Source organism: Oncorhynchus gorbuscha, linkage group LG19 (genome assembly GCF_021184085.1).
Source record: "Oncorhynchus gorbuscha isolate QuinsamMale2020 ecotype Even-year linkage group LG19, OgorEven_v1.0, whole genome shotgun sequence".
NCBI lineage: Eukaryota > Metazoa > Chordata > Actinopteri > Salmoniformes > Salmonidae > Oncorhynchus > Oncorhynchus gorbuscha.
Genome location: NC_060191.1, coordinates 10,407,358 through 10,426,245, shown reverse-complemented (window position 1 = coordinate 10,426,245; position 18,888 = coordinate 10,407,358). Strand labels below are relative to the sequence as shown.

Genomic DNA, 18,888 nt, shown 5'->3' with positions numbered 1-18,888 from the left:
ACCAATGAGGAGATGGGAGAGGCAGGACATGCAGCGCAATCTGCTTCAGAAATAGAAAGGAGTTCTATTTTAGCCCTTGGCATCGCAGACACTCGCTGGCGCGCGAGCAGTGTGGTTGCAATAATTGAATAGCATGGATTTCTACATTTACATTTTGCGACGCTCGCGGAAGCGACGTGTCCGGTCTGGTCAACATGTAATGAACTTATCCTCTGCAGCAGAGGTAACTCTGGGTCTTCCTTTCCTGTGGTAGTCCACATGAGAGCTAGTTTCATCATAGCGCTTGAGGGTCTTTGAGAATGCACTTGAAAAAACTTGAAAAGTTCTTGAAATTTTCCACATTGACTGACCTTCATGTCTTAAAGTAATGATGAACTGTCATTTTTTTTGTTTGCTTATATGAGCTGCTCTTGCTATAATATGGACTTGGTCATTTACCAAATAGGGCTATCTTCTGTATACCACCCATACCTTGTCACAAAACAACTGATTGAACGCATTAAGAAGGTAAGAAATTCCACAAAAAAACTTTGAACAAGGCACACATGTTAATTTAAATGCATTCCAGGTGACTACCTCCTGAAGCTGGTTGAGAGAATGCCAATAGTGTGCAAAGCTGTCATCAAGGCAAAGGGTGGCTACTTTGAAGAATCTCAAATATAAAATGTTTTGATTTAGTTAACACCTTTTTAGGTACTACCTGATTCCATATGTGTTATTTCATAGTTTTGAAATCTTCACTATTATTCTACAATGTATAAAATAGTACAAATAAAGAAAAACCCTTGAATGAGTAGGTGTTTCCAACTTTTGACTGGTACTGTACAGTGCATTCGGAAAGTATGTAGACCCCCTTGACGTTTTCCACATTACGTTACAGCCTTATTTTAAAATGTATTACATTTGTTGTTTTCTCATCAATCTACACACCCCGTAATGACAAAGTGAAAACAGGTTTTTAAGTATTCAGACCCTATGCTATTCAATTCGAAATTGAGCTCAGTTGCATCCTGTTTCCATTGATCGTCTTTGAGATGTTTCTACAACTTACTGACATAATGACAAAGTGAAAACAGGTTTTTAAGTATTCAGACCCTATGCTATTCAATTTGAAATTGAACTCAGTTGCATCCTGTTTCCATTCATCATCCTTGAGATGTTTCTACAACTTAATTGGAGTTTACATTGGACCATGATTTGGAAAGGCACACACCTTACTATATAAGGTCCCACAGTTGACAGTGCATGTCAGAATAAAAACCAAGCCATGAGGTTGAAGGAATTGTCTATTGAGCTCCGAGACAGGATTTTGTCGAAAAAAATCTGTTTTGGGGATGGGTACAAAACAATTCTGCAGCATTGAAAGTCCCTAAGAACACAGTGGCCTCCATCATTCTTAAATGGAAGAAGTTTAGATCCACCTAGACTCTTCCTAGAGCTGGCCGCCCAGGCCAAACTGAGCAATCGGTTGAAAAGGGTCTTGGTCAGGAGGTAACCAAGAACCCGATGAGTTTGTCTGTGGAGATCGGAGAACCTTCCAGAAGGACAGCCATCTCTGCAGCACACCACCAATCAGGCCTTCATGGTAGAGTGACCAGACGGAAGTCACTCAGTAAAGGCACATGACAGCCCGCTTGGAGTTTGCCAAAAGGCACCTTAAGACCTTAAGCATCATGCCGTGGGCATGTTTTTCAGCGGCAGGGACTGAGAGACTAGCCAGGATCGAGGGAAAGATGAATGGAGCAAAGTACAGAGATATCCTTGATGAAAACCTGCTCTAGGATTATTAGTTGTACCCTGCCACCAGTCAAAAGGCCGTTTGATCTAAAAGTTTCTGAAGTCGGTGTGTGATTTTTATTTACACTGAACTTTATTTTAAAACAAATTTGGTTTAAATATCTGCATTCTTATAATGGTCTCTTCCTTTGTGTTTTCACAAACATACAGACATGATACAAGGTAAACACTATTTCCATCAACTACACACTTAGAGAATGATAAAGTACAACCCCTTGGTAAATAGAAGAGTTGAGCAACACTGAATACATAGTCAAATAAAATATATACCTAACATATACAGTGTTATACATAATCTGGCAATATGTGACTCTAAATGACATTGATAGTGTGGACATTTTTACCAAATGAATCAACTGTAAGGCCAAACAGGAACAGCCCTGTAATTTATTTGGACTTCTAGGGCTAGATTCAATCCGTAGCGTGGAAGGCAATGTTCCTGTGACTGCGGAGAGACTGCGTTCACGGTAAATGCTGCATATGTCGACTCAAACGGAAATTACCTTTACATTTCAGCAGATCTGCTCTACAAAATAAGTTGAGTTGAGTCTTTCTTGTGTCATTACTGATAGCCCACAACACTGAATTGAGCAAATTGATACATTTGTGTAACAATAAGTAAATATTTGACATTGAGTTGTAAAATGTTTACTCTTGTGAGTGGTAACCTCACTGGCACTCTGTGTAATGACAACCAGTTATACATGTCATTTCAGACTAAGAATAGTCTCTTTCTGCTGCATTTTCATAACATTGTCAAATCTGTCTTTAAACTCTGATATGACTTATCCATACACACTGAATGTACATACACTATCCTTCAGAAATGTATTAGAAATATTCCAAAATACAATTTGTGTCCATAATTTGGTGTTTATTTATGTATATTACATATACAATTAAACAGGCAAAATAATGAATGATTTAAACTATCCGGTCTGCCGGTATTAAAAAAAGTAAGTCATTAGATGTAGTTTTTCAAAATGTATGTCATAAACATTGATGAATAAACAGCATTATGATATATCCCACAGGGCACAGGCGTCAATTCAACGTATATTCCATGTTGGTTCAACGCCATTTCATTGAAATGACGTGGAAACAACGTTGATTCAACCAGTGTGTACCCAGTGGGATGTATCTCTTTGGAAAGTGCCTGTCACCAGCACCTATTGTATGTGGTCAAGGTTATGATGATTTTGGGTGCTGGGGTTGAGAGAAGCGGTGGCTGTGGTGCTAGCCGGTGTTGAGGTGTCAGATCAGTCGATACGGTTGCCCAGGATGATGGCAGAGACGATGTACAGGACGATGACGGTGATGCCGATACCCAGGGCGGTGTGGTTCAGTATCCGCGATAGACGAGAATTCTTCTCAGCAATCTGCTGATGACCCTGGTTGTTGGCGTCTCTCGTCTGAGAGCAGAGAGAGAGGGAGGGAGGGAGAGAGTGAGAGAGAGTTGTAATTGTTGTAATCGACATTCAGGAAAAAGAGAAAGAGACTTCAACGGAGAGAGTTCAATGATTATTCAGTGCCATGCTCTTATTCGATTGGAGTTATTTCAGGAGATGCAGTATTAATTCACAAACACAATACTCAGCCAACATGCTAACAAAGTCAGAAAATAAAAAATAAATAGGGACATTTTTCTCTCTCACTGCAGAGCATTTATAATATATCATATTAACACCTACTACTGATGAAAAACAACTAAAATACTGATTTCCTGTGGCCACACCCCAAGCAGCACTAAGTTGAAACAGCTGTGGATGGAGCACAAACCTGGAGCTCTCTCCCCTAGCTACAGTCTTAAGAATGATGCTATATTGTAAGACATATTTTGACACCTGTTATTATTTCTCTTGGGGGGAGAACAAGAGTTGACAGGCGATGCTAAACATTGAGTCAACTAACTGAAGACTCAGTGTCCGTGACTCTCCTAGCCATTGACTTTACACTACAGACATCTCTGAGCAGCTGACTACAAGAGTCAGTATGAGTCACACACTAAGCAACAGTAAAGCTCTAAGAAAAAGTTGAACAGTATATGTGTATATATATTACTTTCTTTCTCCAAGTCAGGAAGAGTCTTGTGCCAAACATGAAGTGGCTGTAAAACACAAACAACAGGCACCAAAATTCCCACTCAAAGCATTATTGGGTAAGCAGCAGAAGCTAAAATTCTCATAGTGAAATAAATGTAGTGTTTCTGCCACCTTAGTCTATGTTTAAAGAATAACAACATGACCTCACACCCCCTATAAGATCTCTCCCACTCAACAGTGACTGACTCAATTTAATTTAAGTCTCAATTTAATCAACCTCCCCCTAGTCACATGATGTTGTTAACATAGCCTCAATCTGTTTCTGTTCTCTGGTGAAATTATTGAGTTGGCTTCCACAGCAGGGCGAGGGTTGACAGAAGGCTTTAGGCAGAGAGGTTCTGTGTTAATTTAGGGTAGTATGGCGTGAGAAGGCCTGCCTGCTATTGTAAACCCTCCTCCTGATTACTGACAGCTGGATCATAATTGTTTCCACACGGCTAGTTGGAGGAGAAGGGCTTGTTGGCTCTCTTAGCACTGGACAGTTGTTGTATTTCTGAGGGTTTGTGCATTTGCGTGTCTTGAATAATTATCTGGGCACTCCACCAAATGGTTTTCTTCCATTTCCTTGAGGTTCACAAGATTTCCTCCATCCCATCTGTCTGTCTATATGCTCTGCTTGCCATGATATTGCAAAACTTGAAATACAAATAGCCTATCCATTTACTAGGCTACTACGTCCAATTACATGAGAGATGTGCGTGGTCATTTGTTGTATGGAATATGAACCCATCACAGCCAGAAAAGGTTAGAATTATTGTATTTTCTGGAATACTGTGTATTCTGGAACACTGTATATACAGCAATGGTTATGAAAAGAAAATAAATAGGACAAATATTCCTTTGTCTAATTATAAGATTATGTCTAACTATTTTAGATTCTGAAATTAAAACATTTTTGCTCTTCTCACTGATGGCAAAAAGTTGCGTTCTTGTTAATATGTTTTCCTCTTAAATTTGTTTTATTTTCATCAAAAGTACTCACTTGCAAGCTTGCAATACAATATTTCAACCACTAGCAGATGTAAGTATGCATGGTCTGAAGTTTGCAAGTCAAGTACTTTTTTAAAATAAAACTTGCACATGCACATTTTGGGGTATATTTTGTATATATGCACGGTTTATAAATGAGGCCCCAGAAACCTACTGGAAGCTTGATTCCACTCACTTACCCACATAATACTAATTTCCCCATGGGCCTATATCAGCACTGCAGCATATTGTCCATATGACTCATCATAATATAATCTGTCGGGTCAGGGTCCTTGAAAACCACATTACATTTAATACCAACTAAAACCTAAATAAATATTCTGAACAATTAACTGGTTATTCTAGTGTTTTATAAAATATAAAATACTGTATCTGCAATATGTTCTAAGCAATGTGTTGAGTGCAATCGGACTACAAAGTGAACATTTCGTGAATATTTTTTTTGTGGAGGATCTATAACTGGTGTATGGCCTCATGGAGAGGGAGGAGCAGGATGTGAGATGGGTGATATGCGAGGAAATTCCAAGATCAAACATAATCAGATTGTTGTGGGAGTCTGTCTTTCTAAACTCTGCGACATAAAGGGCCTTCTCAGTGACAGTACAGAAATACTGGTGAATGGGCCATCCATTGAGTGACGCAGGGAGCATTTCTATATTTATGGGGGTCATTTAGCAGACAATCTTATCCAGAGTGACTTCGTACAGGTCCCCGGTGGGAATTGAAACCCAGAACCCTGGCATTGCAAGCGCCATGCTCTACCAATTTAGCCACACGAGACTACTATTGAGTTACACTATCAACAGATTTCTGCTCTTCTCTGTGATTGAAGAGAAGGTTGTCAACGTGTAGTCAACTTTGTTCTAAGGGCAGAAAGAATCTGATTGGTTTAGGGAAGAACAAATCCGATTGGTTTCTAAAAGGTCAATGGGCGGAGTTTAACAGATGCACAACTTGAAATCATAGCGGAGGTTTGAACTGAGCATCTTGTAAATAAAACTTGGAGTTAAAAGTTGTAACGTTTTGAAAAAATTATTGTGATACAGTAGTCAGACAAATGTGACATCTCTTAGACTTGAAGCAAAGAGTATATTGTAACAAGCTAGCAGCAACATGCTAAGCTAATCAGAGCAAGCTAGCTTGATAAGCATTTAGCAACCTCTTAGCTACTTAAGTTAAATTAATAGACTACAAGTATGTCAGCTAACATTTGTTTTGTTGAAATGTTAAGGTGGAATTTAAAAAATGGACAGTTATGGACAGTTAAAATGCTAAGCTAAAAAGAGCTAGTTGGCTAGCAGATATCTATCTCTTACTAAGAGCTAGATTAAATCCGTACCAAAAGGGAAAAAAGAAAGGTTCCTGAGTTCGGAGACTGCTTTCAAGGTAAATGTTGCATAAATTGACTCAATTGGAAATGACCTTTATATTTCAATCGTGCTATACAACGGACCTTCCATGCTACAGATTGAATGTAGGCCTTAGTCTCCACAGTTGTCAGAAATAAATTGAATTAGACATTGCTTGTGTCATTGCCGACAGCAAAGAACACTGAATTGAGGAAATTGATACACGTGTAACAAGAAGTAAATATTTGACATTGAGTTGTAAAATGTTTACTCTTGTGAGTGGTAACCTCACTGGCACTCTGTGTAATGACAACCAGTAATACATGTCATTTCAGACTTTAAGAATAGTCTCTTTCTGCTGCATTCTCATAACATTGTCAAATCTGTCTTTAAACTCTGATATGACTTATCCATACACACTGAATGTACATACACTATCCTTCAGAAATGTATTAGAAATATTCCAAAATACAATTTGTGTCCATAATTTGGTGTTTATTTATGTATATTATTAAATATACAATTAAACAGGCAAAATAATGAATGATTTAAACTATCCGGTCTGCCGGTATTAAAAAAAGTAAGTCATTAGATGTAGTTTTTCAAAATGTATGTCATAAACATCAATGAATAAACAGCATTATGATATATCCCACAGGGCACAGGCGTCAATTCAATGTCTATTCCACGTTGGTTCAACGCCATTTCATTGACACTAGTGTGTCCCCAGTGGGATGTATCTCTTTGGAAGGTGCCTGTCACCTGCACCTATTGTATGTGGTCAAGGTTATGATGATTTTGGGTGCTGGGGTTGAGAGAAGCGGTGGCTGTGGTGGTAGCCGGTGTTCATGTCTTAAAGTAATGATGAACTGTCATTTTTTCTTTGCTTATTTGAGCTGTTCTTGCTATAATATGGACTTGGTCATTTAACAAATAGGGCTATCTTATGTATACCACCCATACCTTGTCGCAAAACAACTGATTGTCTCAAACTCATTAAGAAGGTAAGAAATTCCACAAATGAACTTGGAACAAGGCACACATGTTAATTTAAATGCATTCCAGGTGACTACCTCATGAAGTTGGTTGAGAGAATGCCAAGAGTTTGCAAAGCTGTCATCAAGGCAAAGGGTGGCTACTTTGAAGAATTATATATTATACAATGTAGAAAATAGTAAAAATAAAGAAAAACCCTTGAATGAGTAGGTGTTTCCAACTTTTGACTGGTACTGTAAAGTGCATTCGGAAAGTATTTAGACCCCCGTGACTTTTTCCACATTACGTTAGTCTTATTTTAAAATGTATTACATTTGTTGTTTTCTCATCAATCTATACACAATACCCCATAATGACAAATTGAAAACAGGTTTTTAAGTATTCAGACCCTATGCTATTCAATTCGAAATTGAGCTCAGTTGCATCCTGTTTCCATTGATCATCCTTGAGATGTTTCTACAACTTAATTGGAGTTTACCTTGGACCATGATTTGGAAAGTGACACACCTTTCTATATAAGGTCCCACAGTTGACAGTTCATGTCAGAATAAAAACCAAGCCATAAGTTTGAAGGAATTGTCTATTGAGCTCAGAGACATGATTTTGTTGAAATTCCGTTCTGGGGATGGGTACAAAACAATTCTGCACCATTGAATGTCCCTAAGAACACAGTGGTCTCCATCATTCTTAAATGGAAGAAGTTTAGAACCACCTAGACTCTTCCTAGAGCTGGCCGCCCAGGCCAAACTGAACAATCGGTTGAGAAAGGCCTTGGTCAGGAGGTAACCAAGAACCCGATGAGTTCCTCTGTGGAGATCGGAGAACCTTCCAGAAGGACAGCCATCTCTGCAGCACTCCACCAATCAGGTCTTCATGGTAGAGTGACCAGACGGAAGTCACTCAGCAAAGGCACATGACAGCCCGCTTGGAGTTTGCCAAAAGGCACCTTAAGACCCTAAGCATCATGCCGTGGGGATGTTTTTCAGCGGCAGGGACTGAGAGACTAGCCAGGATCGAGAGAAAGATGAATGGAGCAAAGTACAGAGATATCCTTGATGAAAACCTGCTCTAGGATTATTAGTTGTACCCTGCCACCAGTCAAAAGGCCGTTTGATCTAAAAGTTTCTGAAGTCGGTGTGGGATTTTTATTTACACTGAACTTTATTTTAAAACAAATTTGGTTTAAATATCTGCATTCTTATAATGGTCTCTTCCTTTGTGTTTTCACAAACATACAGACATGATACAAGGTAAACACTATTTCCATCAACTACACACTTAGAGAAGGATAAAGTACAACCCCTTGGCAACACTGAATACATAGTCAAATAAAATATATACCTAACGTATACAGTGTTATACATAATCTGGCAATATGTGACTCTAAATGACATTGATAGTGTGGACATTTTTACCAAATGAATCAACTGTAAGGCCAAACAGGAACAGCCCTGCAATTTATTTGGACTTCTAGGGCTAGATTCAATCAGTAGCGTGGAAGGCAATGTTCCTGTGACTGCGGAGAGACTGCGTTCACGGTAAACGCTGCATATGTCGACTCAAACGGAAATTACCTTTACATTTCAGCAGATCTGCTCTACAAAATAAGTTGAGTTGAGTCTTTCTTGTGTCATTACTGATAGCCCACAACACTGAATTGAGCAAATTGATAAATTTGTGTAACAATAAGTAAATATTTGACATTGAGTTGTAAAATGTTTACTCTTGTGAGTGGTAACTTCACTGGCACTCTGTGTAATGACAACCAGTAATACATGTCATCTCAGATGTCATCTTAAATCATAGAATAGAGCTAACCGTCTAATCTGGTTTCCTGGATGATACTGTTGACTAACAAGGCTGCAGTTCATAGTCACTTTAATAACTCTACCTACATGTACAGAATTACCTCAATTACCTCGACACCAATGCCCCCCTGCACATTGACACTGTACCGCTACCCCATGTATATACAGTGCCTTGCGAAAGTATTCGGCCCCCTTGAACTTTGCGACCTTTCGCCACATTTCAGGCTTCAAACATAAAGATATAAAACTGTATTTTTTTGTGAAGAATCAACAACAAGTGGGACACAATTATGAAGTGGAACAACATTTATTGGATATTTCAAACTTTTTTAACAAATTAAAAACTGAAAAATTGGGCGTGCAAAATTATTCAGCCCCCTTAAGTTAATACTTTGTAGCGCCACCTTTTGCTGCGTTTACAGCTGTAAGTCGCTTGGGGTATGTCTCTATCAGTTTTGCACATCGAGAGACTGACATTTTTTCCCATTCCTCCTTGCAAAACAGCTTGAGCTCAGTGAGGTTGGATGGAGAGCATTTGTGAACAGCAGTTTTCAGTTCTTTCCACAGATTCTCGATTGGATTCAGGTCTGGACTTTGACTTGGCCATTCTAACACCTGGATATGTTTATTTTTGAACCATTCCATTGTAGATTTTGCTTTATGTTTTGGATCATTGTCTTGTTGGAAGACAAATCTCCGTCCCAGTCTCAGGTCTTTTGCAGACTCCATCAGGTTTTCTTCCAGAATGGTCCTGTATTTTGCTCCATCCATCTTCCCATCAATTTTAACCATCTTCCCTGTCCCTGCTGAAGAAAAGCAGGCCCAAACTATGATGCTGCCACCACCATGTTTGACAGTGGGGATGGTGTGTTCAGGGTGATGAGCTGTGTTGCTTTTACGCCAAACATAACGTTTTTCATTGTTGTCAAAGTTCCATTTTGGTTTCATCTGACCGGAGCAACTTCTTCCACATGTTTGGTGTGTCTCCCAGGTGGCTTGTGGCAAACTTTAAACAACACTTTTTATGGATATCTTTAAGAAATGGCTTTCTTCTTGCCACTCTTCCATAAAGGCCAGATTTGTGCAATATACGACTGATTGTTGTCCTATGGACAGAGTCTCCCACCTCAGCTGTAGATCTCTGCAGTTCATCCAGAGTGATCATGGGCCTCTTGGCTGCATCTCTGATCAGTCTTCTCCTTGTATAAGCTGAAAGTTTAGAGGGACGGCCAGGTCTTGGTAGATTTGCAGTGGTCTGATACTCCTTCCATTTCAATATTATCACTTGCACAGTGCTCCTTGGGATGTTTAAAGCTTGGGAAATCTTTTTGTATCCAAATCCGGCTTTAAACTTCTTCACAACAGTATCTCGGACCTGCCTGGTGTGTTCCTTGTTCTTCATGATGCTCTCTGCGCTTTTAACGGACCTCTGAGACTATCACAGTGCAGGTGCATTGATACGGAGACTTGATTACACACAGGTGGATTGTATTTATCATCATTAGTCATTTAGGTCAACATTGGATCATTCAGAGATCCTCACTGAACTTCTGGAGAGAGTTTGCTGCACTGAAAGTAAAGGGCTGAATAATTTTGCACACCCAATTTTTCAGTTTTTGATTTGTTAAAAAAGTTTTAAATATCCAATAAATGTCTTTCCACTTCATGATTGTGTTCCACTTGTTGTTGATTCTTCACAAAAAAATACAGTTTTATATCTTTATGTTTGAAGCCTGAAATGTGGCAAAAGGTCGCAAAGTTCAAGGGTGCCGAATACTTTCGCAAGGCACTGTAGCCCTGCTATTGTTATTTACGGTTGCTCTTTAATTATTTGTTATTCTTATCTCTTACTTTTTTAGGGATTTTCTTAAAACTGCATTGTTGTTTAAGGGCTTGTAAGCATGTGACAAATAACATTTTATTTTATTTATTACTTTTTTGGGGTTCTAATATATTGTCAATTGTACATTACAGAGCAATGTACAGAATTGTGTTAGCTTAGTAACTACATACTTTCTTATTCCACTAAGATATAATCAACAAATCAATATTTACAAGAGTAGACCAAAAACAAACTCTACCAAATTCTACCTAATATACAGTATGTACATGAGTTCTACATGAGTTCTTCTACCGAAGTCGATGCCTCTCCTTGTTCGGGCGGTGCTCGGCGATCGACGTCACCGGTCTTCTAGCCATCATTGATCTATGTTTCATTTTCCATTGGTTTCGTCTGGTCTTCTTACACACCTGGTTTCAATCCCATTCATTAATTGTTGTGTATTTAACTCTCTGTTTCCCCTCATGTCCTTGTCAGAGATTGTTTATTGTTATGTTCATGTTTTATGGATTGGTGTGCGACGTGTCTTTGTAACCACATTTATTTTATGTTTTAAGTTATGAAAATACTCCATTTATACCAAGTTCAATTCTCCTGCGCTTGACTTCCCTGCCACCGACATACACGACGTGACAGTAGGGTACTGTCAGTAATGGGGATAAGAGGGATGAGTGTGTATAAACAATGGATGGATAGATAAAGTGGCTATCGAAAGGTTAACTGATGCTGTTGCTATTTTCATTGACAGCTAAGTCTCTACACTTCACCTAAAAAATGACAGAAACATTTGGAGTGTGGACTGTATTAATTGGAGAATTACTGGGAGTGGAACACAGACGTTGTGGTGTTTGGTGCATCTGAGCTCTCTCTGAAATTATTCTCCCTTAAATTACCTAATTTTCAGCCACTTTCCCTTTTCACCACATGTTGCTTATAGGTTCAGCTTAACACATGGCGGATTCATGCCACTAACGGTCCTGCTTACAAAGGAGCCGTGTTCGACAATGTTTCAAATTCATAGATTTGTTAGTTGTGATTGTGATTGCTTATGTTGTTCTCGTCTAAGGCCACTATAACTTATTTTACACATCTCTGTTTCCTCAAAGTGCACCCTGTAACGTTAAACACAAAAAATCTGATGAAAAATAATATGTCATAAACGGATGTCTGAGATAAAGCAAACCGCTTTATCTCAGACATTGACAAATATCGAAGTACCATTCTCAACACATCATGACAGTCACAATAAAGATAACATTCACAATGAAGTTCAGGGTTTAGAGCAAATACCAACAGCGTAAGCAACATTCTATTTGGACCTGTGGTAATGGCCCTATTCATTCCCAACAACCCATGGCGCCAGATAGGGGCCGCTTCATAAAAGGAGGCTGGGGTATCCTAGCAAGTGGTGTTAATAGTTAGTGTGTGTAACCATTTTCTGATAATGCCAGAGTATAGTATAAATAGTATTAAAATAATAACTGTTTAAGCACTGTTTTATTCAGAATGTACAAAGACAGGAAAATATTCTTAATGGATTACTAAATTAACTTGAAACTTGTCAAGGGAAACAACGGACACGCTACTCCTTTCGAAGACAATTGCCAGGAAATTGTGTGCAATCTCCAAAAGGGATCTGTTCATCGTCCTGTTCTTATTTCATGGCAAATAACACTAAAACATTTCACAACATACTGACTGGAAAACACACAGCCTACGACACACAGACACAAATCTAAAAACACTTTCAGCCACAGACACGTAACCACACACAAGCACGAGCACACACACACACACACACACACACAAGCACGAGCACACACGCACATAGACAAGCACGAGCACACACACACACAGACACGCAACCAAGCTCGAGCAGACACACACACACAAGCATGAGCACGCACACACAAGCACGAGCACACGAACTAGCAAAGGCACACACAATAGCTTCTTTCTGCTCTCTGATTATGCCCTCTTGTCCACCATGTTAGAAAGGCCCCACTGTGTGAACGTTGAATTTCCAAGAGGCAGATTCCAGTTGCAATCCCCTGCCCAGCCCTGTACCTCTGTTGACCCTCCCACCGGCCTGTTCCCCTCATCCTACCCTGCCCAGACAACCTGGCGCAAATCCCAAACACAACAGACTCTCAGCTCAGCTATAAAGCAACTCCCCCTCTTGTGGGTTAGGCCAGGAAAAACATGCTGAGATGTGGAAAATTCTATAAATCAAAACATAACAATATCCTGCATAGATTTCGAACTAACCTCAAACAATCCAAACTCAATAAAATAGGGAATGCAACTATCTACAGTGCATTCAGAACGTATTCAGACCCCTTCACTTTTTCCACATTTAGTTACATTACAGCCTTATTCTAAAATGGATGAAATACAACATTTTCCTCATCAATCTACACACAATACGCCATAATGACAAAGCTAAAACAGGTTTAGAAATGTTTGCAAATTTATTACAAATAAAAAATAGAAATACCTTATTTACATAAGTATTCAGACCCTCTCCCTGTCTGGGAATAGTTTTAAGATGGGCCGGTAGTGTACTCTATGTGAGTGGGCATTAAGTCTATGTGCCAATCAGACAGTGATGCTGACTGGAAGAGACAGAAGAGAAAACTGTGTTTGCAGTGCAGTTTGTCACTTCTGTACGCAGTATCCACCAAAAACTGGCAACTGCAGCTTGCCGCAACTGAGTCAGGGTGGGAAGAGCTCGGTGTGGGATAGTCATGCCCAAGCTTCCTGGCAGAGCGTCATGAAGCCTCTTAGAGAGATAATACACCACTCACCCATTATGTCTCCTCCAGGTCTGAACTGGGTGTGGTCACGCCTATTCCCGGTTTCCCGCTCCCATCGTCATGCAAAGCTGGACTTCATCAGTACCTTGATTACCTCCCCTTTATTTAGCCCTCTGTAGCCTCTGTCATCAGGCAGTATTGTTTTTTTTCATTCACGGTCTGTACACTTCTCATGTTTTGTTTATCTGCATTCTTCATTATTAAAATCACCTTCTGCACCTGCTTTCTGTCTCCTGGCGTATATGTGACAGGTGCTCAACTGTTTACTATAAGTAGGCCATTATCCCATTATATATATTTTTTTATTTATTTCACCTTTATTTAACCAGGTAGGCTAGTTGAGAACAAGTTCTACTTTGCAACTGCGAACCGGCCAATATAAAGCATAGCACTGTGAGCAGACAACACAGAGTTACACATGGAGTAAACAATTAACAAGTCAATAACACAATAGGAAAAAAAAGGGGAGTCTATATACATTGTGTGCAAAAGGCATGAGGTAGGCGAATAATTACAATTTTGCAGATTAACACTGGAGTGATAAATGATCAGATGGTCATGTACAGGTAGAGATATTGGTGTGCAAAAGAGCAGAAAAGTAAATAAATAAAAACAGTATGGGGATGAGGTAGGTGAAAATGGGTGGGCTATTTGCCGATAGACTCACAATTTCTATTCTAGTTAGTGCATTATCTTTTACCAGATCTAATGTGTTATAATCTCCTACATTAATTTCACATTTCCACAAACTTCAAAGTGTTTCCTTTAAAATGGTACCCATAATATGCATATCCTTGCTTCAGGTCAAGAGCTACAGGCAGTTAGATTTGGGTATGTCATTTAAAAAAAAATTTTTTTTAAAGGGTCAGAACCTTAAAAGGTTTTAAGCGTCAAATCAAACCTAGGTCTGACAGATTGATTCCAGAGTATCTTATGGATACTTTCAGGCGATCTGTCCCCAGATAGCCTTTTCAGTTGTGTAAAACTGGAAAAAAATTGCAGAAACAACAGTCTGTTGTTTGTGTTGATACCGAAACATAAGGAGGCATGAATGTGTTTTCCTAATGACTTTAGGGTGTTGCACAGATAAGAATCAGCTCAGGTTGCTTCAGTTTATGAGAAAATGAAACATAACTTTATGGCAGTGAGTCGTGGATATGAGATGCTTCAGTTTAGGGGAAAATGAAACAACTTCATGGCAGTGAGTCATGGATATGAGATTACAAGAGCAAGCTATAATGATTCAGTCTGCGATGTGGGTCGTTCCACCTAATTTTAACATTGTCATAATGAGCACATGTTCAACTTAATATAAAACATGTTTTCCCACCTCAAGGTTAAATTTAAAAAATACTATAGTAAGTGCTGTAAGAATATTTTAAGATAAATAAACAACGCAGAGGACTAAAGGTGAAGAGGGAATTAACGATCAATGGAAATAACTGTTTTTCTGTAATAGGGAAACATTGATTAATGGGTCAGAGACATGGGAGGAATTTCAGTCTGGGACTCATAGCTACTTGTGGCAAGTTCTAATTGGTTAAAATTGCCTATACACAAGGTACTTGTTATTTGGCCATTGGCCCAATTTTACTGCAAGGAATTCTAATTGGTCAACCACAGGCTAGGGTTGTAACGACAGATCTCCTCTTCGTCTGCAGCGTGGTAAGTGTCCATAATGTTTTTAATAAAGACAAATGAACACTCAAACAAAAATGATAACGTGAAATCTACATCAAAACGAAACAGTACCGTGTGGCGACAAACTCTCACACGGAAACAAACACCCACAAACCTACAGTGAAACCCAGGCTACCTAAGTATGATTCCCAATCAGAGACAACTAACGACACCTGCCTTTGATTGAGAACCATACTAGGCTGAAACAGAAACCAAACAGACTGCCCACCCCAACTCACGCCCTAACCATACTAAATAAAGACAAAACAAAGGAAATAAAGGTCAGAACGTGACATGGGTTGGGATATAGATTACATCCCGTCTCTTTGTTCTGTGGAGAATCACTGAAGACAGGGAAGAAGGAACATCTGTCATCTACTTTCCAGCATAACAACTATGATGTGTTCTTTTTTTCTTCTTTTTTCCTTTGGGGTCTGTGTTATTGAAGAATAACATCAACTGCTAACAGTTCCTATTAATATACTTTAAGTGCCAACAGGTATGCTCGTAACACTGTTGATCAACCATAAATCCCCTTGTTACAGGGGAAATGGAAGTTTGTTGTGTTCAACAGGGAGGGGCAATTGAATGCAAGCTTCACAATGTTTATTATTCTTGTGAAAACATTTCTAGCCTGTCTATCGATGTGTAACAGGGTCGACCTGTTATGCTCAACACACTCAGTTTTCCACCACGAAACACCAGAACGTGGTCAAAAATAGTAGACAGGTTCATCTGCTTTTACACTATTATTTGACTATTAGATGTTCAATGTTTCTTTTGAAAACTATATTTAAAAAGGAATAGTTTCACCATATTAAAACAAGAGTTCAGTTCAAGTAACAGGCTTGACCTTTAAATGAGGGACAGGTTGTTGTTTTTTTCCCCTTAAAATGAATCACTAATCACAAAATAAATGATAATCTACAGAAATGATGTTGTGAAAGTAACAATAATTAGAGCTTTAGAATGGTGAAAAATGTGAGAAATGTTGGTATTAGGTGGGTTAAAATGCACAGAGGGACGGGTTTTGCACTTTAGTCTTTATTTATATATCAAATCTAATTTATTGAATATTCCATGCGGCACCAAAAGTAATTATTTATCATGAGAGGGCCATCAACAATAACTAGTAATCCTACATACTCAAAGAAAGGTTAACATCTCACCTTTCTGGCAAATATAGTTGCTGAGGTTTAGTCACTTTTGAGGACATAAACTCAAGTACACAGTACAAATATGAAAATATGAAATATTTTACAGTATATAATAGCTCTTGACTTGCCCAGGAGAGGAGGAACTTTACTGAGCGACTATGTCTATGATGGATGTGCATGAAGTCAATTCACGAGCACATTGTTCAACCTCCGTTGATGTTGTTATTACGTTAGAAATCATCCACTGGGTTTTGATACTTGATAATAAGCCACTGTCTCATTGTGAAATAAAGATGCCCATAATAACATCTTAGAGGTCTTCAAACTCCTTTCTCTCTTTACCAGGCTTTGACCTGGATGTTTCCTCCATTACCCACATTGATCTATATGAGTCATACCCAGTCAAAAAATTAGCTGCCTAACCTGATATGCGTTTGTAATCCCAGTAAGTAAGTAAAGAGACTTGCTATGTGCACATTGGCCAAAAAACGAGGTGGAAACTGAGATGCACTTCCTAACATCCTGACAATCGTATGACCATATTAGAGACACATATTTCCCTCAGATTACACGGTGTACAATCCACAGTGTACAATCTGTAAAATACTACAGTGTGCAATCACAGCAGCAAGATTTGACATAAGAAAAGGGCAACCAGTGAAAAACACACACCTTTGTAAATACAACTCATGTTTTATGTTTTATTCATTTTCCTTTTTGTACTTTAACTATTTGCATATCATTACAACACTGTACATAGACATAATTCAACTAATTCATCTATTCAACTTTTGCTTATTATCTATTCAACTGGCATTAGCAATTTAAACATATGTTTCCCATGCCAATAAAGCCCCTTAAATTGAAATCGACTTGGGGCATGTAGGGATATTTCAGGGTTTCCAGCCCTTTCCTACCCCTCTTCTCAGTGTGTCTGTCCATTCGATGGTGAGGTTTGGCAAAGGACAAGATGGAGGATTGATGGAGTTCTCCTTTCGTCTTCAGAATACCTTTTAAATGTTGAATACCTCCCCCTCTTCCGTCATTCACAGTCAAGGCACCCACCCGCATTGTCACGTCCCTATTTTTAATCACCCATATTCCGGGAAGGGTCCCTCCCTTTCTTGCACACACTCTCCCTGATTCCTACTCCGCACCCCATCTCCCCTCCCCTGATCCCCTCAAACCAACCTATCCTCAGGACCTTATTCAAAACAGAACTCAAGACTGTGAGACACCAACACTGTAAAGCCAAAACTATCACAAACATGTCCCTCTCCCCAGCTATGCAGCCCACCACCAAGTCAAAATTCAGATCACTGACTCTAAAGAGCGAGATAGAGAGTGACGGGCCCTTATTTAAACAAAACCGGTAACTGTTTTTTTTTGATAATGCTAAAAAAAGACTAGAGTGAGAAATACACTACTGACTACTCTACAAAATGAAACAAGTTATGTTCTGTGGATTATTTATGATACATCTCTACTAGAAACACATTAGTCTACATTATATTTGAATACTCTTAAAACAGCAATAAAAGTCCCACTCACCGAGATGGAGTAGATAAGTGCAGCGATGCCCAGTGGCAGGCAGCAGCACAGCATGGTGAAAATGGAGTAGCCCAGGTAGTCTGGCAGAGGGTAAGGCAGAGCTCCACGGGTCACAAACACCGTAGGCTGGACTGTGACGGTGGACTGGGGGTAGTGTCCCGGGGAGTACTGTCCCTGGGGGTATGGCTGGCTGTAAGGGGCCCCGGGAGCTCCTCCATACTGTGGCGGTGGTGCGTAGCCCTGGGGATTGGGGGGGTAGCCTGCTGGTACAGGGTATCCTGTGTTGGGGTACTGGGGGTGGTCCTGGTAGGGTGGAGGAGCTGGTTGTCCCATCCCAGACTTCTCATCTGGGTTCCAGCCTGGTGGTGGGGCGTTTGGCATCTTGTTGGTATCCATTTTTTTTGCTGTTGGTGATTTGTTTCCCTTTTATCTTACTTCTCTCTTTCTTTATTTTGTGCCTCCTCTCAATCTCTCCAAGTGTTCTTCTGTGTCCTTCTGCCTAAACTGTCTGCCTGTCTACAAACTGAGTAAAGCAAGCAATTATGCTCTCTATTCCCCTCCCCTGTCCGTCCCTGGCAGCTCAGTATGCTTAGATGAAGCCTGCGTGGGTGAGCTGAAAGGGATTGGTTAGGGGTGGGGAAAGACTGAGTAGCTGACCAGAGTCAAATAACAAGTCTAGCAGTCAGGCAGAAATGCTGTCCATGGTCTGGATAGGAGTTGGGCGCAACCCCATGGTGATATTTTGAACGACACCAGTAAGAGTCACATTGAATTATTGCACTTATTGATGACTCTTCAGTGC

At 39.6% G+C, this 18,888-nt stretch overlaps 1 protein-coding gene across 1 annotated transcript; it reads right to left on the bottom strand.

The window, feature by feature from the left end:
* Positions 1–2,654: 2,654 nt before the first annotated feature.
* LOC124006019 (cell death-inducing p53-target protein 1 homolog) lies at positions 2,655–18,675 on the bottom strand. Its single transcript, XM_046315683.1, has 2 exons — positions 18,087–18,675; positions 2,655–3,209 (listed from the first exon to the last, which is right to left on the bottom strand). The coding sequence occupies exons 1-2, from the start codon at positions 18,480–18,482 to the stop codon at positions 3,057–3,059; spliced, it is 549 nt and encodes a 182-aa protein (XP_046171639.1). The 5' UTR covers positions 18,483–18,675; the 3' UTR covers positions 2,655–3,056.
* Between the last annotated feature and the right edge of the window lie 213 nt (positions 18,676–18,888).

What these genes read in the sequence shown, in the direction of transcription:
- LOC124006019 (XM_046315683.1), bottom strand. Translation starts at nt 18,482, where the DNA reads ATGGATACCAACAAGATGCCAAACGCCCCACCACCAGGCTGGAACCCA. An exon ending in CACTTATCTACTCCATCTCG is followed by an intron (nt 3,210 to 18,086) that starts GTGAGTGGGACT and finishes CTCTGCTCTCAG; the next exon opens with ACGAGAGACGCCAACAACCA.